Raw genomic sequence first — 23466 nt, 5'->3', positions numbered from 1 at the left:
TAGAAACAGATTTTTTTTAAATCCATGAAAATATTACCAAACAACTGTCTAAAAGTAAATTGGGAAAAGCAGAACCTCACAATCGAAAGAGTGATGAAAAATGCTTAAAAGAAAGCTATTCTAAGGCTCATAAAAATTTCCTTCTCTCATACCAACCTCTTTATTTCTGATAAGAAATGCTAGGTGGTTTGACTGTATAACTTACCGAGTTGTCTCAAGTTGCATAAAAATATTGATAGCTAGAAAGACAGCAATCACTTTTTTTTTTCCCCCTCTGTGGCACAGGTAATGAAAACATAGACTGTGCCTCTTGTTTTTCATTTTTCTCAGAATTAAAAAAATGAAGTCTGAAGGGTGATATATCTTGTTTACTTGTGTTCCCTGTCGCTGGAGGATCATTTTTCCAGAGTGTCATGTCACTAGGGCCCGAGTGCCTGGCCCTTAATGAGAGAGAAATAAATGAGTGAATGAAGGCCTCAGATAAAGGTTGAATTTGGATATTCTTAAAAATTTTTGTGCTTTGGACCTTTTGGGCAGTCAGATATTGCTTATCTCATTAGCTTTTAAAATGCATACAGTATATACACTGGATTACAAAGGAAACGGAAAGTATCAAAGTGGAGTCCAGATTGAGAACTCCTGGGAGGGGATTTATAGCATCTTCTCTAAGCCTGAGATTGTGTGCTTCTATCATACAAAGTCTTGTTACTCAAAGCATGCTTCTTGGATTAGTGGCCTTGGTTGCCCAACCCCCGACCTTCCCCCCCGCTGGCCCCATCTCATGAATTCAAATTTGTCTTTTTAATAAGATTTTTAATATAGACCATTTTAAATGTCTTTATTGATTTTGTTACAGCATTGCTTCTCTTTTGTTTTACCTTTTTGCTCATGAGACATGTGGAATCGTAGCTCCCAGAGCAGGAATCAAACCTGCACCCCCCTGCATTGGAAGGTGAAGTTTTAACCATTGAATTGCCAAGGAAATTCCCCAAATCTTCCTTTTTTGGGCAAGCTCCTCAGATGATTCGTGTGTCTGAGAACTCTTGAGTCACTAACATGCGAATCAAGGTGATAGAAGGGAGCAGATGACTCTCCAAGTTCCTCCAGTGCCCTGGAGGGTGTGTACCTTTGAGAGCAGTTACATGTTTCAGCCTAAGGCCAACTGTGCTTTCAACCTTGGACATCTGTTTTTGCTTTAAGGATACCTCATCTTAGTGTTAGTTACTGAAACTGTTACTGCCTTGAATATTTAACATCACAGACCTGTGAATTCACAAACAGTGTGGTTCTCGTGCAGATTGCCCTTTCTTGGTGAAGTGGCAAAATTAAACAGAGGCATCCAAAAGAGTTATGCCTAGAGAATATTTCTTTGAGAAGAGTGGACATTATTTAGATAACTTTAAATGGTGTAATATGATCTTAAGGACATTTTTTAAAAACTTTTTTCCAACAGGCTGAGATTTTCCTATTTTTATGCTTATATTTATTGTGTATCTTGGGCTTCCCCAGTAGTTCAGACGGTAAAGAGCATGCCTGCAATGGAGGAGACCCCAGTTTGATCCCTGGGTTGGGAAGATCCCTTGGAGAAGGGAATGTCTACCGACTCCAGTATTCTTGCCTAGAGAATTCTATGGACAGACCATTGAGTAACAAAGAGAGTCAGACACAACTAAACAATTAACACTTTGACTTTTAGGCTTAGATATGATTTGAAAATTACATTGTAGTACTCCTTCCTCTATTATTTTTTCATTGCAGTGGCTCCTTATTCCCAATAAGGTCCTTGATCTGGCACCTGCCTTGTCTGTAGGCATATGTGTCATTCTGTTTCTAAGTATATGCTGTATGCCCCAAAGATGAAACTCTTTACTGTGCTTACATTCCTTTATCTCTGCCTCTTTGCATCCTATTGCCCTTGTTAGAGCTTAGAGGGCCAAAAAAAAAAAAAAAAAAAAAAGCCCAGGCAACTTCCAACTATGAGGTTTCTGGAATATCAGGAATGAAAATCTCTGAACTAGGTTAGAAAAGTTTTGGTATTTTTAGTATATTTACACTTAGCACATTAACGTTATGAATACAGATACCCAAATCCAATGTATGTGCACTTTTGCAGACAGCATCTCTAAGTATTTCAATATGAGGTTCAGGCCAAATGATCATACTGGCTCCTGAAGTGCTTCATCCCACATGGAACCCAGTCTCTCCTGTGGAAACACCACCTGTCCTCAAGGCCCAGGACAATAGACTCGGTTCTGATTAGGCAGGTCCAAGTGGTCTCATCTCTCAGTTCCTGTAACACTGTAATTACAGTTCAGCTGATGTGTTCAGAATACTGACTCACAGTATTTTGTGCATATATTTTACCTTTCTTTCTAGATTGCAAGCACCCTCAGGGTGGGGAATTTGTTCTATTAATATTTACCACAGTGCTTTATGCATAGTATATTCAGTGAACCTGGATGAATGAACCAATCTATGTATTATATTGTGGCATGAACTTTCACTTGAATTCAAAAGTGAAAATATAAGCATTGATATTTTGAATCATTTTCTGATGGTTTGATAAATTCCATATGGTTTTATGGAGGTTTTTTGGTATGTATTTTTCTATTATTTTGCTGTTATTCTGGATTTGGTCATTAAAATAAGAATGCTTATGAAATAACTTAAAATATAGTCTTTAAAGTTTATGCTACTTTGATCTGAAAGGTCTGGTTGGCTTCTGCACTTACTTCTTTATTAATAACCCTTCTGGATGCGAGAAATACAGTTGTAAGCCTGTGCCAGATAGCTTACAAGAGGGAGAAAGAAAAATACACTAAAGGATAATGTTGTATGATGAAAGATATGTAGGAAAATATATTTTTCTTGTTTGTGGAAGCAGCTGGAATATGATTTCTTTGTAAACAGTTAAAAATTTTAACACATCAGAGAAGAAATTAATTCAGTAAAGGCATTTCAGCTGAAATTTTGCTTAAGAGTGACAGGTTCAGGTAAATAGGAGGGTGTGGGGTGAGGGGTAAGAGCATGTTATTGCTGAATCTGATGCATTCACTCTTAATCTTACTGACTTAAAAAATTATTTTCTAGATAATTACATATATGTCAAATGTCACTTGGTTTTGTTTTTAAGAGAAAGGAAATGAAGTACCTATGTGTGCTGATGACTTAGTGTATTTAGTATAAATATTATATATATAATAAATATTTGTATACTTAGGCAGGAGAGACCTTTGGATATTAAAAGGACCTGTGACATATACCAGTGTGACTTTTCATGCTGTGGCTGCTCTTTATTTAACTAGGAGAGTCAGATTTCTGAAAAAGTTCTAGTGCAATTAAAATCTTTCAAAGCTTAAGCTGTTGTCAAAATTGGAAAATGTTGCAGGAATATTATAGGAATGTTGGTGATGTTTACTGAGATGATTCGGAGAGAAGAGGTGGTTGTTCCAGCAGCAGCCAGGTAATGGTTAATGAAATAAGCAAGGCATTTGGTTATACTCATAATTTTGTTTTTCTTTACTTATCGTTTTGGAGTTTATCAATTATGGCTCTTAAATATGTAAAATATGACTATCTTTTAATATATTTGATTTTAAGCAGGAACATCTGAAATTTGAAATGAATGAATTTTGAAGGACATTTACTGTCCTGATTTTTGATACCTATTAAGAAGTATTGCCATCTAATGGCTATTATGTCAAATTGTAGATAAAGTTTCCTAAAGGACCCTATAAAACCAAGGCATATCAGTCCTATAGATTTCACCTACTTCACTGTCAAAACACTGTCATGGTGTGATATGTAAAACCTTAATTGTAGTTTTAATGATAAGTGCCCTCTGTCTGTACAGTAGGCCTTTACAACAGAATAGTCCATTTTCACAATTTATTTCATTGCTTTGTATGTTTTCTGATTAGTGACTTGAGTAGTAATGCTTAGAAGGAAGCTGAAAAATACCCAAAGTCAGATATAAACTCTTAACTTTTATTCTACTAGTCTCTTCATTTTTCAGTGACAGGATTGAAGCAGAGGTTCTCTGGGGACATTTCCAAATCTGCAGCGTGCAGTTAGAGTGGCCAGAAGCACTTGCATGTTAAGATGCACCCAGAGCCTGTAGTGATGCCTCCTTTTGCCTCTACTGCAGCACTTGTCTTACGGTAACGGCAGCTTGCACGTGGATGCTGCTTTCCAGCAGACCCTCTGGAGTGTGGCCCCCATCAGCTCAGGAAGTGAAGCAGCCCAAGGTAAAGACTACTTCCATTAGGAGGCTGGTCCCTGATACTGAGTTGAGAGTCATCTTTGGAATTATGATAATGAGCAAATAAATTAGAGCTGTTTGTGTCAAAACATTCTATAATGAAGATACATGACATTTAAGAAACTTATTTCAATTGCTACTTAAAAGTGAAGTTTGTGTTAAGATTTAGCTCTCCTTATTTTTACGTTATTGTCAACTTTCACTTATTCTTGTGTGTACTTTAAGTTGTAGCTTTCTAGGGGTTATTTTCTCCATGTTTTGGCCTCAGGGTATTGCTTGGTTAGGGTAAAGATTTCTCATCTTCCAGGGTGTGTGACTTAGTGCTGGATCACAGCAGTGCTTGGGCATCGGGGTTTTCTCGGGATGTATCAGTTTGTTCTGATTCTTCTCACTTACATAAGTTCAAATCTGAGCCTATTCAGGCTTGTATGTTTAGTGGAGGCTTTTATGAGGCTGAGGTCATGTATAGTAGTGGGAATATCACTGACTCTGGGACTTGGGCACCCAGGGCTCAGGGGTGGAAGGCAGGTGACCCCACCCATCTCTGCGATTTTGGTCCAGTACTTACTCCTTACCAGACTTCTGTGTCTCTGTCTATGAAAATAGGAAATCAGATCAGATGATCTGTTTAGCTTTCGATATACGATGACAGTTCAAATGTGACTGCGTTTCAATCCTTCTAGGGTATCTGATTGGTGGTGACGTCCTCAGGTTGCTTCATGGACACTTGGATGAGTGCCTCACTGTCCCTTCAGGAGAACATGGTGAAGAGCAGCGGAGGTTGGTACCTGGGCCTAGCGTGTTAAGCCTTGCATTTTCATGTTTTGATATAATTTTTATAAATTAAGGATATGTCTGTTCAGGCCATTTTTATAATAGAAAGTAGGCCACTATGGTTTGTCTGTCCACTGAGGTAGATCCATTTGTTGATCTCGTCTGAAGTTTTTTCTCATATTAGGTTTTCACTGCCTATCAGTAGAGTTGCTGAAAATTTGTGTATAGTGAAAACATGGTTAGAAGCATTGAATACAAGAAATTGAGTGGGAAGAGTGAACACATTTAATTACTTAGGGCTTCATTAAATGTTCATTTTTTTTTTTAAATGAATACTCTTTCTGGAATGTTTAGTCTCAAATTCAGTTTCAAAGTCAGCGTTCTCAAAGTGCCCAGAAGTTTGGGACCTTTTTATGTTACCTCCCATTGACTGATGTGTGTGCTAAGTTGCTTCGGTCATGTCCTACTCTTTGCGATCTTATGGACTGTAGCCCACGAGGCTCCTCTGTCCATGGGATTCTCTAGGTAAGAATACTGGAGTGGGTTGCCATGCCCTCTTCCAGGGGATCTTCCTGACCCAGGGATCGAACCTATGTCCCTTATGTCCCCTACATTGGCAGGTGGGGTCTTTACCACCAGTGCCACCTGACATAAGTAAAAAAGTTAATCATTTCCCCTAATATTTTATGTGATTTTAATACTGCTCTTGTGTTAATATTATTTGGCACTGGGCCAAGATAGAAGTAGTCTGGATCACAGGAGAAAATGCACAAGTAATAATAATAAAAAAAAAACCATAAAAACATTTAGGGTGATTTGAATGTTTCATTTGCCTCACAAATTAATGAATGACTATGGTAGGATGCATAAGAGATGACTGTGAGAGAAGGCATGATCTGGGTGATTTATTACATGGCTTTAAGTCTTTTGGTGGAGATTTCTAATCATATATGAATATTTAGAAATGAAAACATTTAGAAAATTAATAGCAATCATTTAACTAGCTGTTTAACTTTGGGAAAAATCCGTCTGAGACCTGGATGCTGGTCTTAACCTCTCTTGCCAGACAGAGCTAGTTATGGTGAAGTGTGAAATGCAGAGCCTGGAAAAATTCCCCAAACTAAAAAGTGCTGCTTATAGTAGGCTTGGAAGAAGATGTTGATGGTGTTGATAAGGGTTTGTATGAAAATGAGAGGGACTTAAAAAAGCTATTGTTTTGAGGGATTAATTCCAAAGAAAAATATGAACAGAAGTGTGTCCTGGAAATAGTAATTATTGTGGAGTGATGAGGGGCAGAATGGAAGGAGGATAGAAACTAGACAGGCGGGAGGAGTTGGATCAGCTTTTGAAGGCTCCTTAGTGCCATAATCATGGGCTGGCTCTTACTCTGAGTGAGTTGGGAAGGAGTGTGTGGGGATGAGCAGGGATAACATAGTCAATATCTTTGAAAAGTGTTGCTGTGATGAACAAGAGGAACTTAGACCAAACGTAGAGAGATTGTGGATCGGGGAAACCAATCCAATTAAATCAGAAGGCTGATGTAGTCATTCATGTGAGAGAAAAAGAGAAGCTTAGCTTGGACAGTGGCCATTAGAATAGATGGCCTGGTCCAGAGACATTTCAGGTCAGATTGATTGACTGGTTTAAGGATGAACTCAATGTGGTTGTTGAGAGAGTGTATCAGATTTAAGGGTGAGCTGATGTCTCTGATTTGAAGGAAGAGAGATGATGTTAAAGATTGTAGGAGATATACAAATATGGTATGAAGGACTGAATGAGATTTTGGACACTGGTGAGTACAAAGGGTCATGGGAAATAAAGGGTCTATGGGAAATTGAAATTTTTGAGTCTTTAACTTAGACAAAGCTTGGGTTGGATATGAATCACAAGTGCATGTAAGGTAGTTGAAGGAATGGAAGCCCTATATAGAGAGGAAGGAACCGTAATTAGAGGGGTATGTTTAGCAACTTGGGCATAGCTTTAAAAAGTATGCTAAGAGCAACCTAGATGTCCATCGACAGATGACTGGATAAAGAAGTTATGTTACATATATACAATGCAATATTAGTCAGCCATAAAAAAGAATAGGGCTTCCCTGGTGGGTCAGATGGTAAAGCGTCTGCCTGCAGTGCGGGAAACCTGGGTTCGATCCCTGGGTTGGGAAGATCCTCTGGAGAGGGAAATGGAACCCACTCCAGTACTCTTGCCTGGAAAATTCCGTGGATGGAGGAGCCTGGTAGGCAACAGTCCATGGGGTCAAAAAGAGTCAGACACAACTGAGCGACTTTCTTTCTTTCTTTTCATAAAAAAGAATGAAATTACGCCATTTATAATGATGTGGATGAAGCTAGAGTCTGTCATACAGAATGAAGTAAGTCAGAAAGAGAAGACTGTTGTATGGGACTCTAGAAAAATGGTACTGATTAACCGATTTGCAGGGCAGGAATAGAGATGCAGACATAGAGAACAGACTTATGGATATAGCATGGGAGAAGGTGGGGAGAATTTAGAGAGTAGCATTAACATATATATATACTACAGTGTGTGAAATAGATAGAGAGCGGGAAGTTGCTGTGTATAGCAAAGGGAGCTCAGCTTGGTGCTCTGTGATGACCTAGAGTAGTGGAATGGGGAGGAGGGAGAGAGGCTCAAAAAGGAGGGAATATGTATATATTTATAGCTGATTCGCATTGTTGTACAGCAGAAACCAACACAATATTTTAAGGCAATTATACTCCAATTAAAAAAATAAATGTTTTTGCAGTTTGCAAAACCTTGACATAGACAAACCAGGGAGGAGGCTGAGGATGGAGTCCTAGAGAAGGCTGACACTTAGAACATGGACAGGCAAAGGAGAGTTGCTAGAAAGCCAGAATGGAAGTTAAGTGGAGAACCAGCGAAGTTATGGAGTCCAAAGGAGGATTGTTGGTGTAGATGTGTTCGATGCTATGATATAATCATAGAAACTTAGGAGCAAAGAGACACTGTGCCATAGTCTTTGGAGTCTTAATTTCTGATTTGTTAAATCAAGCACTTAAGCCAAGTGATTTTTTGAGCCCTTCTACTGTTTGTACAGTTACTATAGAGATTAGGGATGTAGAATTAGACAGACCTAGGAGTGAGCCTCTCCTCTGCCCCTTAGTAGTTGTGTGACTCATGAAGATGACTGAATTTCTTTAAACATGATTTTTCTCCTCTATAAAATGCAGTTTAAATACTACCTGCTACTTCATGGGATGGTTGTGAAGGTTCAATAAGAAAATGCACATAAAATCTTGATGCGTATTAAGAGATCAACAAATGTATTATTGCTTTTGTTTGTTACTGTTATCACTATTATTTAGAAGAACAGCATTTAGTCAGATATGGAAGCATAAAGAATGGTAGAGCATAGATTTTAGAGAAAGAGAAGCTAAACTATATCAAAGAAAATCCTCTACTGTTTTGAACTGAATGTGGTAGGTATGTGGTGGAGAAGGACCCCTTTCTTGATCAGATTTAGAACCCAGGAATGGATGAGCGTAGTTTTTGTTTTAATTCTCATTTTCAAATGAGAATATTCAGCATCAGATACATCCCAGATTTCCTGGGCTAAGCTCACTGGCAGTGACTTCAGTTTTCCACCTCTCCTGGATATTAGAGAATTTTTTTTTTTATTGCATTGCACAGTTATGTCAAACCCATGCCCCCTGCAGTGAAAGCAGAGTCCTGACTCCTGGACCACCAGGGATTCCAGAGAATCTGTGTGTTAAAGAGGTGTTTTATGAAACATGATACTTATAGAGCAAATTTCCTGCTAACTCATTTTTTGGGAGAAGGGAATCCTTTATTTTTTTAATTATTATTTTATATTGGGATATAGTTGATTTACAATGTCGTGTTAGTTTTCAGGTATGGACCAAAGTGATTCAGTTGTACATATATATGTATCTATTCTTTTTCAGATTCTTTTTCCATGTAGGTTACTGTAGAGTATTGAGTAGAGTTCCCTATGCTATACAGTAGGTCCTTGTTGATTATTTTATATCGTGTGTGTGTTAATCTCAACCTTCTAATTTGTCCATCCCCCCCTCCACCTTTTCCATTTGGTAACCATAAGCTTATTTTGTGAGTCTGTTTCTGTTTTGTAAATAACTTCGATTGTATCATTTTTTTAGATTCCATATATAAGGGATGTCCTATTAAATTTGTCTTTCTCTGTCTGACTTAGTTCACTTAGAATGAGAATGTCTCCTGCTAACTCTTTAGATTGTTAGTTATTAATCATTTCTGAGAGAACTTGGGGAAATGTCAGAGATATTTTGATGTTGTTCTGGGTCCAATTTTCTACTGCCTCCTTATTGAAGACTACTCCCCCATCCTGGTATTATTCTTTTTTAAATTTCTTATTTAATTATAGTTGATGTACAGTGTTGTGCCAATCTTCCTGTAAGAATGTGACTTGGTTATATACATATAACTTTTTGTATACATATATACATATTCTTTTCTATATTCTTTTCCATTATATTTTATAATAGGATATTCAATATAGTTTCCTATATGGTATATACAGTAGGACCTTATTGTGTATCCATTCTAAATGTACTTCCAGTATTATTCTTGATTTAATGTTGATTATTTCTGTGTCAAATTAATCTCAACATGCATTCAGATCAACATATTGCTCTCTTTAAGTAGTGATGTCAGTAAGAGCACATTTCTAATGGCCCTTGTACAGGATGTTTACATGGGTAAAATTAAATGAAAATGGATATCAAGTCATGAATTGAGGGAGAAAATAAGTCAGAAATAGGCAGCAGGAGCATGAAGGATCTTGCTTAAGAAGGAGGGTTATCTAATATCTTGATTACACAGTGAAATTGAGCAATTACTTGCAATAATGATAAAAGTAGTCCTTAAATTTTATGTTTACAGAGCACTGTTTTTTTTCACATGTTTGTTTATAAATGTCTTTCTCTCCCTCTATCCTTACCATAAGTCAATTTCAATGTCTTACAGAATGAGGGGATGGCAAAGGAAAGCACAGCCAGGAGGCAACTTTTCTTTAATTGGTAGGACTCTGTATGAGAAACACATAGTGACAACCTAAAAAATATATTTTGATTCATTTAATAAAAAGAAGTAAAAGTTGACTTTTGGACAGCAATGTGAGAGTTGGAGAAGTTCCAGGGTAATATGTAGACCTTTCTTTTAACTTATAAGTCTTATAGCCAGGCTATACACAACTTTATGTATGAAATATATGTATACACAGTATGAAAAGGCAAAAAGATATGACACTGAAAGATGAACTCCCCAAGTTGGTAGGTGCCTGATATGCTACTGGAGAAGAGTGGAGAAATAACTCCAGAAAGAATGAAGAGACAAAGCCAAAATGAAAACAGCACCCAGTTGTGGATGTGACTGGTGATGGAAGTAAAGTCTGATGCTCTAAAGAACAATATTGCATAGGAACCTGGACTGTTAGGTCCATGAATCAAGGTAAATAGGAAGTGGTCAAACAAGAGATGGCAACAGTAAACATCAACATTTTAGGAATCACTGAAATAAAATGGACCAGAATGGGCAAATTTAATTCAGATGACCATTATATCTACTACTGTGTTCAAGAATCCCTTAGAGGAAATGGAGTAGCCCTCATAGTCAACAAAAGAGTCTGAAATGCAGTACTTGGGTGCAGTCTCAAAAATGACAGAATGATCTCTGTTTGTTTCCAAGGCAAACTGTTCAATATCACAGTAGTCCAAGTCTATCCTGAAACCAGTAATGCTGAAGAAGCTGAAATTGAATGGTTCTATGAAGGCTTCCAAGACCTTCTAGAACTAACACCAAAAAAAGATATCCTTTTCATCATAGGGGACTGGAATGAAAAAGGAGGAAGTCAAGAGGTACCTGGAGTAACAGGCAAATTTGGCCTTGGAGTACAAAATGAAGCCAGGCAAAGGCTAACAGAATTTTGCCAAGAGAATGCACTGGTCATAGCAAACACCCTCTTCCAGCAGCACAAGAGAAGACTCTACACATGGACATCACCAGATGGTCAATTCTGAATTCAGATTTGTTATATTCTTTGCAGCCAAAGATGGAGAAGCTCTATACAGTCAGCAAAAACAAGACTGGGAGCTGACTGTGGCTCAAATCATGAACTCCTTATTGCCAAACTCAGAATTAAATTGAAAAAAGTAGGGAAAACCACTAGACCATTCAGGTATGACCTAAATCAAATCCCTTATGAATATACAGTGGAGGTGACAAGTAGATTCAAGGGATTAGATCTGATGGACAGAGTAACTGAAGAACTATGGATGGAAGTTCGTGACATTGTATAGGAGGCAGTGATCAAGGCCATGCCCAAGAAAAATGCAAAAAAGACAAAATGGTTGTCTGAAGAGGACTTACAAATAGCTGAGGAAAGAAGAGACACTAAAGGCGACAGAGAAAAGGAAAGATATACCCATTTGACTGCAGAGTTCCAAAGAACAGCAGGGGGAGATAAGAAAACCTTCCTCAGTGATCAATGCAAAGAAATAGAGGAAAACAACAGAATGGGAATGACTAGAGATCTCTTCAAGAAGATTAGAGATACCAAGGGAACAATTCATGCAAAGATGGGCATAATAAAGGACAGAAATGGTATGGACCTAACAGAAGCAGAAGATATTAAGAAGAAGTGGCAAGAATACACAGAAGAACTATACAAAAAAGATCATCATGACCCAGATAACTATGCTGGTGTGATCATTCACCTAGAGCCAGCCATCCTGGAATGCGAAGTCAAGTGGACCTTAGGAAGCATCACTACCAATAAAGCTAGTGGAGGTGATGGAATTCCAGTTGAGTTGTGTCAGATCCTGAAAGATGATGCTGTGAAAGCGCTGCACTCAATATGCCAGCAAATTTGGAAGACTCAGCAGTGGCCACAGGACTGGAAAAGGTAGCTTTCATTCCAATCCCAAAGAAAGGCAATGCCAAAGAGTGCTCAAATTACCACACAATTGCACTCATCTCACACGCTAGCAAAGTAATGCTCAAAATTCTCCAAGCCAGGCTTCACCAGTACATGATTCTTGAACTTCCAGATGTTCAAGCTGGATCTAGAAAAGGCAGAGGAACCAGAGATCAAATTGGCAACATCTGCTGTATTGGACACAACTGAGTGACTTCACTTTCACTCTTCACTTTCATGCTCTGGAGAAGGAAATGGCAATCCACTCTGGTGTTCTTGCCTGGAGAATCCCAGGGACAGAGGAGCTTGGTGGGCTGCCATCTATGGGGTCGCACAGAGTTGGACACGACTGAAGCAACTTAGCAGCAGCAGCTGTATCATCGAAAAAGCAAGAGAGTTCCAGAAAAACATCTACTTCTGCTTTATTGATTACACCAAAAGCTTTGTGTATATCACAACAGACTGTAGAAAATTCTGAAAGAGATGGGAATACCAGACCTCTTTACTTGCCTTATGAGAAATCTATATGCAGGTCAAGCAGCAATAGTTAGAACCAGACATGGAACAATGGACTGGTTCTAAGTTGGGAAAGGAGAACAAGAAGGTTGTATATTGTCATCCTGTTTATTTAACTTCTATGCAGACTACATCATGGGAAATGCTGGCCTGGATGAAACACAAGCTGGAATCAAGTCTGCTGGGAGAAATATCAATAACCTCAGATACACAAATGATACCACTTTTATGGGTGAAAGTGAAGAAGAACTAAAGAGCCTCTTAATGAAAGTGAAAGAGGAGAGTGAAAAGATGGCTCAAAACTCAACATTCAAGAAACTAAGATCGTTTTCACCCAGTCCCATCACTTCATGGCAACTAGATGGGGAAACAATGTTAGCAGTGACAGACTTTATTTTTTTGAGCTCCAAAATCACTGCAGATGGTTATTGCAGCCATGAAATTAAAAGACAGTTTCTCCTTGGAAAAAAGCTATGTCCAATTTAGACAGCATGCTAAAAAGCAGTTACATTACTTTGCTGACAAAACTCTTGTCTAGTCAAAGCTATTTTTCCAGTAGTCACGTGTGGGTGTGAGAGTTGTACTATAAAGAGAGCCGAGTGCTGAAGAATTGATGCTTTTGAACTGTGGTGTTGGAGAAGACTCTTGAGAGTGAGTCCCTTGGATTGCGTGGAGATCCAACCAGTCCATCCTAAAGGAAATCAGTCCTGAATATTCATTGGAAGGACCGATGCTGAAGTTGAAACTCCAATACATTGGCTACCTGATGTGAAGAACTGCCTCATTGGAAAAGACTCTGATGCTAGGAAAGATTGAGGTCAGGAGCAGAAGGGACTGACAGAAGATGAGATGGTTGGATGGCATCACCAACTCGATGGACATGAGTTTGAGCAAGCTCCGGGAGTTGGTGATGGACAGTGAAACCTGATGCTACAGTCCATGGGGTCACAAGAGTCGTACATGATTGAGCAATTGAACTGAACTGATACACAATTATATTCTGTTATTAAAGTTCAGTAACTAATGTTACATCTGGTTTGTTATGAGAAGTAGTTGAATTGATTAAGGAGATCACCGTAAATTACAGTTAGTTCTGAGCAATTTAAGACCATTTTTGGTTGTAAATCCTGGTTAGTAAATAAATTACTCTATCTGCTCATGCCTTGTTCCACTGACAGTTTTTGAATATACATAATACGACTCTTACTTGTAGCAATTTAAGATGCAATTCAGTGATGAGTACTGCAGTTCTAAATACTGATGCATTGATCTTTTTATTATCTTTATAATTTTTCAAGTATGTTGATTTCCATTGTTGTGTTAATTTCAGGGGTACAGCACAGTAGTTCAGTTATACATATATATGTTCTTTTTCATATCCTTTTCCATTATGATTTATCACAGGAATTTCAATATAGTTTCCTATACCATTCATTAGTATCTTGTTGTTTATCTATCCTATATATAATAGTTTGCCTCTGCTAATCCCGAACTCCCAATCCTTCCATCTGTTACCCTCCATGCCTTGGCAGTCACAAATCTGTTCTGTATCTGATGGATAAATCCTATTCACATTTAAATTTGTGTATGTATGTTGTTTATTGTGCATTCTCATGGGAGTTTTAATCAGAGTCCCAGAACAAAGAGCATATATTGTCCCATTCAATTAAGTGTAATTGAATTGGAGAATGAGGCCTACCAAAGTTAAAAAACTATATATATATATATAGTACGTATAGTTTTTTTCCCCATGCTTCCTGTTTATGTTGCTTTTATGGGTTGAATATTGACATGTTCGCAAAATAAAGCATCACTGTAGTTTTATTTTAAATTTCTTGAGAATTTTTCAGAAAGATATGTGGCCCTAAAACTACCAGTATCCAACTTGTCTGAACAGCAATAAGAGTCATAAAAGTATCATCAATGAGAGTTGTGAGCAGTCAGGTGAAAGGGAGAAATGCAATGAAGATTAACTGTAGAATTGTAGTTTCTTAGTTCTTCAAACTCTTCAAATAGTAAGATAGAATAAGTTAAGGATGAACAAGTTCTGATGCTTGGCAAGAGATTTGTCAGATGCAACACAGTTTTTAATTATTGCTTTTAAAATAAGATTTCATTCTTGAGGCTTGAAATTTGATTGCCAGTTTTTATTTCAAGCATGGAATCTTTTACATGAGGATATTTTCTATTGTAGATTCTGTCTCTACAATTGTACCTTATTTACTTCTGTCCATTTTTTATGTGAATATAATAAAATATCAACAAAAGCATTTCTTTTATGTGTACACACTTTTACTAATGGATTAAATATGCACTCTCTGAATTATGTCATACTTTTTTTTTATTTTTATTTATTTTTTAAATATTTTATTTTTACTTTATTTTACTCTACAATATTGTATTGGTTTTGCCACACATTGACATGAATCCATCACGGGTGTATACAAGCTCCCAATCAATGAATAGATTTTAAAAGGGATCAGTTAGAATATTATTCAGAATTATTGTTTGGTATTTCTAATGTGCAAACCATTATTAGGGGAATTCTTTTTTGCAAAGTATTATTGATATGTTAAAACATGTTTTACCACATAGCTCATAAGTAGTTTTATTCACTCAATAAAAATTTGTGAAAAGACTGCCATGTTCTGGGTGCTGGGGTTATAATGGTATCTAAAAAGATACCAAGTCTCTTTTCTCAAGGAGTTTCCATCCTAGTGGGGATATTTGACAGTAACAGCTTAAAATGCTTGTCTATAAATGCACACACATATACGTGCATGCATAGATAAAGTACACCCAGTGATGTGTGTATGTCTTGGGGTTGAGGGGAGAGAGGGGGAGGGTGAAAGAGAGGTTGTCCTGTTTCCATCTTAGCAGGCATCACTGTTGGCATGCAATACTTGCTCTGTCCTGTTGCTTTCAAATGCAGAACTGTTAAGTCATTGTTTCTGACAGTGTCTGGAGATAAATGCTACATTTGCTTTCCAGAAGTGACTCAGCTGGCAAAAGCCTTGCTGTATGTATGCATGAGAATATTTTTACCTTCATACCCCTTTTAATATTATGACCTAATGAGCTTTACTTGGTAAATAATTGATTAAGGCATGAGATGGGTCTGATCTAATGAATTAAATGTCTCTCTGGCTTAGCAGAAGATGCATGGTTTATATCTGAGTACACAATTGGATGACTAATATCCTGCAGGGTATGTATGCCCTCAGTCACTACCTTGGAGGAAGCTTCCAAAGCGGCTCTGTTTTGCTCCAAAATGGTCAGGGTATCACACAAGAACTTTCCTTTCTTCTCTTCTCCTTCCTGTCCTGTGTGTACCTCTTTAGCCTTGGTCTGGAAATAAGATAGGTTTGTCAAATAGTTTTACTAGAAGAGTAAGCACATGAAGAAGAGCTATTCTTGATTCTTTGTCTCTTCTCCCTGGAAAGAACTTCAGTCTTTCAGCTAAACTTACTCTCCCTGCTGATTGCAGAGAGCAACCTGATCTTGCTTTGGCCTGTCATCCTTTAGGAGCCTGACTTGGTCTAGAGTGAAACTCTCAGTGAATGACTGAGCTAGAAGACAGTATTTACGAAAACACAGGCTTTGGTATTTCCCTGGTAGTCCAGAGATTAAGACTTCAGCTTCGAATGCAGGGGACATGGGTTCTATCCCTTGTCAGGGGCTAAGATCCCACAGGCTGCAGAGCACCAAAAAAAATTTTTTTAATAATTCTTTAAAATAATTAAAAATACAGACTTTGAAGGCAAAGAATTGAAAATATAAAAATTGGAGCCATTCGATTTCAGTTAAAATTAAAAAGCAATTGGGGTGTTTTCACTGAAAGTAAGTGAATTGCAAGAGACAATAGATTTAATTATCAACACTGAGAAAAAAACAGAAATCTCCCAGTTATTTTCTCAGTGAAAATTTAAGACCATTTTCACTGGCTCACATTTAGTTTTTTAACTTAATCCAGGTGTAAGCAATATCTTTCAAGAAGAAAAGAAAAGACAGGCTTCCTCTTCTTTGTATTTTCCATGACTTTGTGGTTGTATTTTATTCTGTATAGACTGAAAAGTAAAAGCGGCAGCATGTATTTTGTTATTTTCCTGCTCTAGTTGTATTTATATGATCCTTTTAATATGGAATCAGAGTGTAAGGATGTTATTGTTTTTAATCCACAATAATTCATTTACATCTTATATAGATGTGTTATCTCAAAACATGACCTTTCTGCTTATGAAACAACTTCAATAGAAATCTCACAAACTTAGCCCTGAGTAAATATGCAATACTTCTTTAAGTGCTGTATAGGCATGTACTTCTTGATTTCTCTGTTAGATGAAGAGATTCTTTACAGCTTGCCTTAGCACCTGCCTGGGGCTGAGCTGATCAGCCAAACACTCTCTTAGGCACATACATAGTAGATGGGGTCCAAGCAGAAATTCTACTGAGGAAATATGTAATAATCTTTTAATTGTAGGTCTGTCTTTCAGTCACTTTAACTCAGTTCATTTAATGTTTATTGAGGGCTTGTAGGTTCTAGGCATTTGGTGTGTGTGTGCTGACTATAAAAATTGAGATTGTAGGAGATTGTAGAAGATTGTGGAAAATATATCTTTTAAAATTTGTTTCAGGCAAGGCTTTATTGGGGCCTCTGCTGTAGCAGGAGGGAACAAGATCAAGTAACAGCTTCCCTTGTTTGCTTCATTATGTGTGTGTGTGTGTGGGGGGGGGGTTGGGCTTATTCCTTAAACAGGGTGAGGGTAGAGGTATGTCCAGGGCTCAGTCAAAAGAGGGTGGCTTACGTTGGAAAACATATTTTACTATTTTGCCCACTGAGGAAGCTCAGGCAAGGAGGAATCTTTGTTACCCTTGATTTTAAGGTGATACTTTGTTAGCCTATAAGTTAATAAAACAAACTTTTCTTCCTAATAATTACTTTGCAACTGCCATTCAAATAGTGTCAGCTCTCAGTGGAAATTGTGTGTGAGTGATTTGCCTCAGTATCTAGGGTCTGGTAATACATTACGTTACAATATGTTACTACCCAGAACTTAATTATGTTGAAGATGTGTTGGTGGTAGAATTGTCTTTAACTGCCCCAGATAAATACCTGTGTCACACACTCTCCTTATTGGTGTGTGTGTTCATCTCTTCTGTTTAGTTTTCATCCAGGATTGTATTATTCATTCTTTACCCCTTTTATATAGTTATGTGTATATGGGAGTCTGCACACAAGTGCTGATGATCGTCTATTTGTGAAAGTAAAAAATGGAGAAAAAAAGGCATGCATTTCCTGTAGGTTGTTTAAGAAGAACAGTGGGATGCCTGCATTGAGAACCACTCTGATTAACTCAGGAGGGCTTGACGCCCTCACTTGTGTGATTTTGGTGACTCCTAAAAGATTATTATCCACTTGCAATTCCAGGAGGGGAAGAAATGCCATCGTAACTAAACCAGCCTACCAACCTGAGTGACTAGAACACTATTTTGAGGACAATGAGTCCCACATCCTTGGCTAAAAGGAAGCATCTGAACTTCACATCACTACAGGGAAGAATCCCTGTTTCTATAGCATGAATCTGAGGCTTAAAGGCAGTGATTAAAAAAATATATAGTGGGGTGGTTTGTGGGTATTTTGACAATCTGATGTATGTTATAGCTGCTTCAGAGAAAATTCATATACTTGCCAACGTGCAGAACTTTTGCCTGTGAGGTGATTTTTGTGATGTTATTTTATGTTTTCTCCTGGTACTTTTTCTATTATTTTTCCCCAATGAAGCAACTAGCAGTCCCAGTGCACTTTTCTTCTCAGGGAAGATTTGAGAGTTGGCAGAAAGCTTAAGTTTTCTACAGGGTACTACCCTTCCTGACTTTAATTCCCTAAAGGCTAAATCCAAAGAAGTTATTATGCTTAGTGTCTTACACACAAGGGAGAACAGGAAAAGAAGAGAAGAAGGGATTTTTCCCTAGACTTAAGACACTCAGATGAAGCAAATGGATACCCATATGCCCACACCCGAAATGAACCACAGTCCAAACCTCACACTTTATACGAAATCTAATTAAAATGGATCATGGGCATAACTGTAAAATACAGGACATTTAGGAAAAAATCTTGTACATACTTTGTTAGATATATACCTAAGAAATGCACATTTTCTTTTTGGTTGATATATAAATGTCTTGTGTTTTATTTCAAATTCCTGTTCATCACTGGTGTGTAAGAAGTCCAGTTTGTGCCTTAATTTTGTATCCTGCAGCTTTCCTATAATTGCTACTTAGTTCCAGGAGTTTTATTTTTGTTGTTGTTGATTCTCTAGAATTTTCTACGTAGACAATCATGTCACCTAATAACAAAACCAGTATAAAATTTTCTTTTTCAACCCACATACTTTTTCTTTCCTTTTCTTCTCTTATTGCATTAGCTAGCACTTCTAGTACAGTGTTGAAAAGGAATGATAAGAGGGGAAATTCTTGCCTTGTTCTTGATCTTAGGAGGAAAGCATCTAGTTACTTACCATTAAGTAAGATGTTAATTGTAGGTAATCTTTATCAAGTTGAGGAAGTGGCCTTCTATTCCTAGTTGACAGAGTTTTCATTGTGAATGAATGTTGGATTCTCTCAAATTCCTTTTTCATTTTTTCATGTAACTATTGTTTTTTATTCTTTAGCCTGTGGCTGCAATGGATTGTATGAATATTCAATGATATTTTAAATTTATAAACTTGTATGTAAAAAAGGGAGAAAAGCAATCATTTTTGCTACGTACTTATATTAAAGCAGTACATTTCTTTTGAGATAAAAAAAATAGTGGTAGTTCCTGTGGATACCAATTGTGTCTCTTAAAATCTATTTTGTTAGCATTAAAAAAAATCATTTTTTAAAAGAAGTTAATTCTGTGGTGTGTGATTCATTTACTGAACATTAAGTTTGGAAAAATAAAGAATTCTGCTATTTGTTCTTACTGTCCTGCATTGTGGTAACTAAAATACAATGATAATGACTTTTTTTGTCCCTACTAAATTCTACATAAACATATCATAACCATCTGAAATGGCAAGGCAATCTTCAGAAGTCAGTAAACTGCTTTTCTCTATTTTTTAATTTGTGTAACTGATTCATTGTCAAAATTGAATGTGACTGAGTAAATTTCCTTTTATTATTTTTTTGTTCTTCTTTTGTTGTTCAGGATTTGTTACACACTCCAGCCTCTATTAAGACAAAAATGAAACCAAAATGTGTTCAAAAATAGAACTCTAATAGCAACATTTCTTATCGCCATGCTTTAAGGTCATATGGTAAATGTTACGAAAAAGGTTTAGTTGGAAGAAAAAAGGTGATGTCTGCGGTATTGCAGTAATAATTGACTATAAGCTGTTAAGTGTTAAAATAATGTACTAAATTTAGGGCTTCCCTGTGTTGAAGAAACAAAAGTAAATTGAAAACAACCTAACTGCTGTTTTTGTAATTCAGGCAAAAGATAGTACTGTTGCTCATGCTTTACTGATCAAACAGAAATTTTTAGGGAGATACTTCAAGTGCTCTGAAACACTGTGATTTTATCCATCATTATCATGGAAAGAAGGAATCCCTTGCAATGTGGATATTAATTCCAGATTTAGAAATATAGATAGATAAATTGGATTTTCTTTCAGTTATTTTGATGTTTAATTGTATATAGAAAATTCTGAAAGAGATAGGAATATCAGACCACCTGACCTGCCTCGTGAGAAATCTGTATGCAGGTCAGGAAGCAACAGTTAGAACTGGACATGGAACAACAGACTGGTTCCAAATAGGAAAAGGATTATGTCAAGGCTGTATATTGTCACTCTGCTTATTTAACTTATATGCAGAGTACATCATGAGAAACGCTGAGCTAGATGAAGAACAAGCTGGAATCAAGATTGCTGGGAGAAATATCAATCAACTCAGATATGCAGATGACACCACTCTTATGGCAGAAAATGAAGAAGAACTAAAGGGCCGCTTGATGAAAGTGAAAGAGGAGAGTGAAAAAGTTGGCTTAAAGTTCAACATTCAGAAAACAAAGATCATGGCATCTGGTCCCATCACTTCATGGCAAATAGATGGAGAAACAGTGGAAACAATGGCAGACTTTATTTTGGGGGGCTCCAAAATCACTGCAGATGATGACTGCAGCCATGAAATTAAAAGACACTTACTCCTTGGAAGTTATGACCAACCTAGACAGCATATTAAAAAGCAAAGACATTACTTTGTCAACAAAGGTCCATCTAGTCAAGACTATGGTTTTTCCAGTTGTGATGTATGGATGTGAGAGTTGGACTATGAAGAAAGCTGAGCACTGAAGAATTGATGCTTTTCAACTGTGGTGTTGGGGAAGACTCTTGAGAGTCCCTTGGACTGCAAGAAGATCCAACTAGTCCATCCTAAAGGAAATCAGTCCTGAATATTCATTGGAAGGACTGCTGCTGAAGCTGAAACTCCAATACTTCGGCCACCTGATGCGAAGAGCTGACTCATTTGAAAAGACCCTGATGATGGTAAAGATTGAAGTCAGGAGAAGGGGATGACAGAAGATGAGATGGTTGGATGGCATCACCGACTCAATGGACATGAGTTTGAGTAAACTCCAGGAGTTGGTGATGGACATGGAGGCCTGCCGTGCTGCAGGCCATGGTGTTGCAGAGTCAGACACGACTGAGCGACTGTACTGAACTGAATTTTATGTGTCAACTTGAGTGTGTCATCAAGTACCTAAATATTTGATCAAACTATTTGATCAAAGTATTCTGGGTGTTTCATGTGAGTGCTTTTAGATGAGTTTAACATTGAAATTTACAGAAGAGTAAAATTGCCTCCCTGGTGGCTCAGAGGTTAAAGCATCTGCCTGCAATGTGGGAGACTTGGTTCGATCCCTGGGTCAGGAAGATCCCCTGGAGAAGGAAATGGCAACCCACTCCAGTATTCTTGCCAGGAGAATCCCATGGACTGAAGAGACTTGTGGGCTACAGTCCACAGAGTCGCAAAGAGTCAGACACAACTTAGCTACTTCACTTTACTTCTTCAAAATTGCCTTCCCTTATGTGGGTAGTCCTAATCTAATCAGGTAAAGACCTGAATAGAACAAAAAGGCTGACTCTTCATGAATCAGAGGGAACTCTTTCTGCTTACTGTCTTTGAGCTGAGACATCAATATTATCCTCCCTTTGAACCAAACTGAGATCTGAACCTGTGATCTTTGGACTAGGACAATGCCATTGGCTTTGCTGGTTCTCAGACATGGACTGGAACTTAAATCATCATCTCTTTGGGTCTACAGCATATCTTAAAAACTTGTCAGCCTCCATAATTGCAAGAACAGTCTACTTATAGTAAACTCTTTATATAAAATTGCATGTATATATAGGTGCATATATATATATACATACATATATGCATATGTATGTACATATGGGCATATATATATATGAATAGTTCTATTTCTCTGAGGAACCCTGACTAAAACAATTATGAGAACTTTAGACCTTGAATTTCATATAGGTGCCTCTCCCTGAGATTAAAATTAACAATAATACGGGTATGATCTTTTGGATTGGAGTCAGCAAACTCAACTTGTGGCTTAAATCTGGCCCACTACTTGTTTTCCTAAATAAAGTTTTATTGGGACATAGACCTGTTCTGAAACACTGAATTTATCTATCATTATCCTGGAGAGGAAAATAGGGATCCCTTGCAATGTGGATATTAATTACAGATTGAGAAATATAGATAGATGAATTGAATTTTTTCTGAATTAGTTATTGTGATGTTTAATTTTATGTGTCAACTTGTGTGGGTCACCAAGTACCCAAATATTTGATAAAACTATTTGATCAAATTATGCTGGGTGTTTCTAGTTTCTCTGCAGAAGGGGGGGTTCTCTTTAAGCCTTAAATCTTTTATTAACAATGTGTTTTATGATTCTGTGCTGAAGCCCACTAATTGGAACTGTGTATCCTGTAAAATTTTGGTATAAATACATGCTGATAAATGCCAAACTGTCAGGCTGTGAAATCTTTGTAAGGACATATGCTTTTATCTGTATGCTAATGCTAGATTTTTCTGGGGCTTAGACTCTAAAGATGAGCTATCCCGACTGTCAAAGTCCCTGCTTTTTGCTGAGAAATAAGTGATTTGACATCTGAGATAGGCTTAAAGAGTATTCTATAGCTGAAAATACAAAAATAGCTCACTGCTTTCATTCAGTGAACAATATTATAACACTTTGAGAAGTGGAATTGATGACAGGAATAATTTGTCCTTATTAAAAGAATAACTTTAAAGGACTTCTTTGGGCAGTTTTATGTGATCAGCCTGAAATATGAGTTCGTTAATGAAGTTTGTTATGTTGGAGGATAATGTTTTTTGTAGGCCGTAATTTACAGCCTGAATCCTGGGGTTTTTTTTAAGTATTGTTGAACAAGGCACATATTGTTGGTTAACAGGTGTGCATATTTTAAAAATTCCTATTCAGTAAAATTTCAGTGACTTCTGATTTATGAAGTAGAAAACTCTTTAAAAATTTCATTACAAATAATATCATTGTCCAGTAGTTTTAACACACTTTCTTTTTTCTCTGTAGCTGTAACATTGTTTTGGTTCATTGTTTCTATAGAGTTAGTGAACAGAAAGCTGCACACATGCTTTTGCATTCTCTAATCTCTTCAGACAATTCTTTGGTTTGTTGGATTTCATTATTTCTTCAATAATTAAGGATTGTAGTATTCAGTCTCTAAAAGTTTACTTGTGTATCATAAATATGTTACGAAGTTTTCTTTTATAAATTATATTCTGGTTAGGGTATAATTTCTATTTCCTCTTTGACCTATAAGTAATTTAGAAGAGTTTCTTACTTTTCTGAATTGTTGTTTTCTTCATCATTTTAGTATTTATTCCCAAGTTTTATTTGTTAGGATCAGAAAATATGTGAGTAAAT

The 23466-nt window shown here is 37.1% G+C and overlaps 1 protein-coding gene across 1 annotated transcript in view; it reads left to right on the top strand.

Moving 5' to 3' along the window:
- The window catches only part of LOC120865404 (ryanodine receptor 2-like), an 803227-nt gene that overhangs the window by 346467 nt on the left and 433294 nt on the right, over positions 1-23466 (top strand). The window contains exons 9-10 of the mRNA XM_040242681.1: positions 4148-4247; positions 4945-5041. Of these exons, the coding sequence (XP_040098615.1) occupies positions 4148-4247; positions 4945-5041 (197 nt within the window). The remainder of the gene's footprint in view (positions 1-4147; positions 4248-4944; positions 5042-23466) is intronic.

This window comes from Oryx dammah, unplaced genomic scaffold (genome assembly GCF_014754425.2).
Source record: "Oryx dammah isolate SB20612 unplaced genomic scaffold, SCBI_Odam_1.1 HiC_scaffold_6, whole genome shotgun sequence".
Taxonomy (NCBI): domain Eukaryota; kingdom Metazoa; phylum Chordata; class Mammalia; order Artiodactyla; family Bovidae; genus Oryx; species Oryx dammah.
Note: the sequence above shows the minus strand (reverse complement) of the source record. Positions and strands in the feature narration are given on the sequence as shown.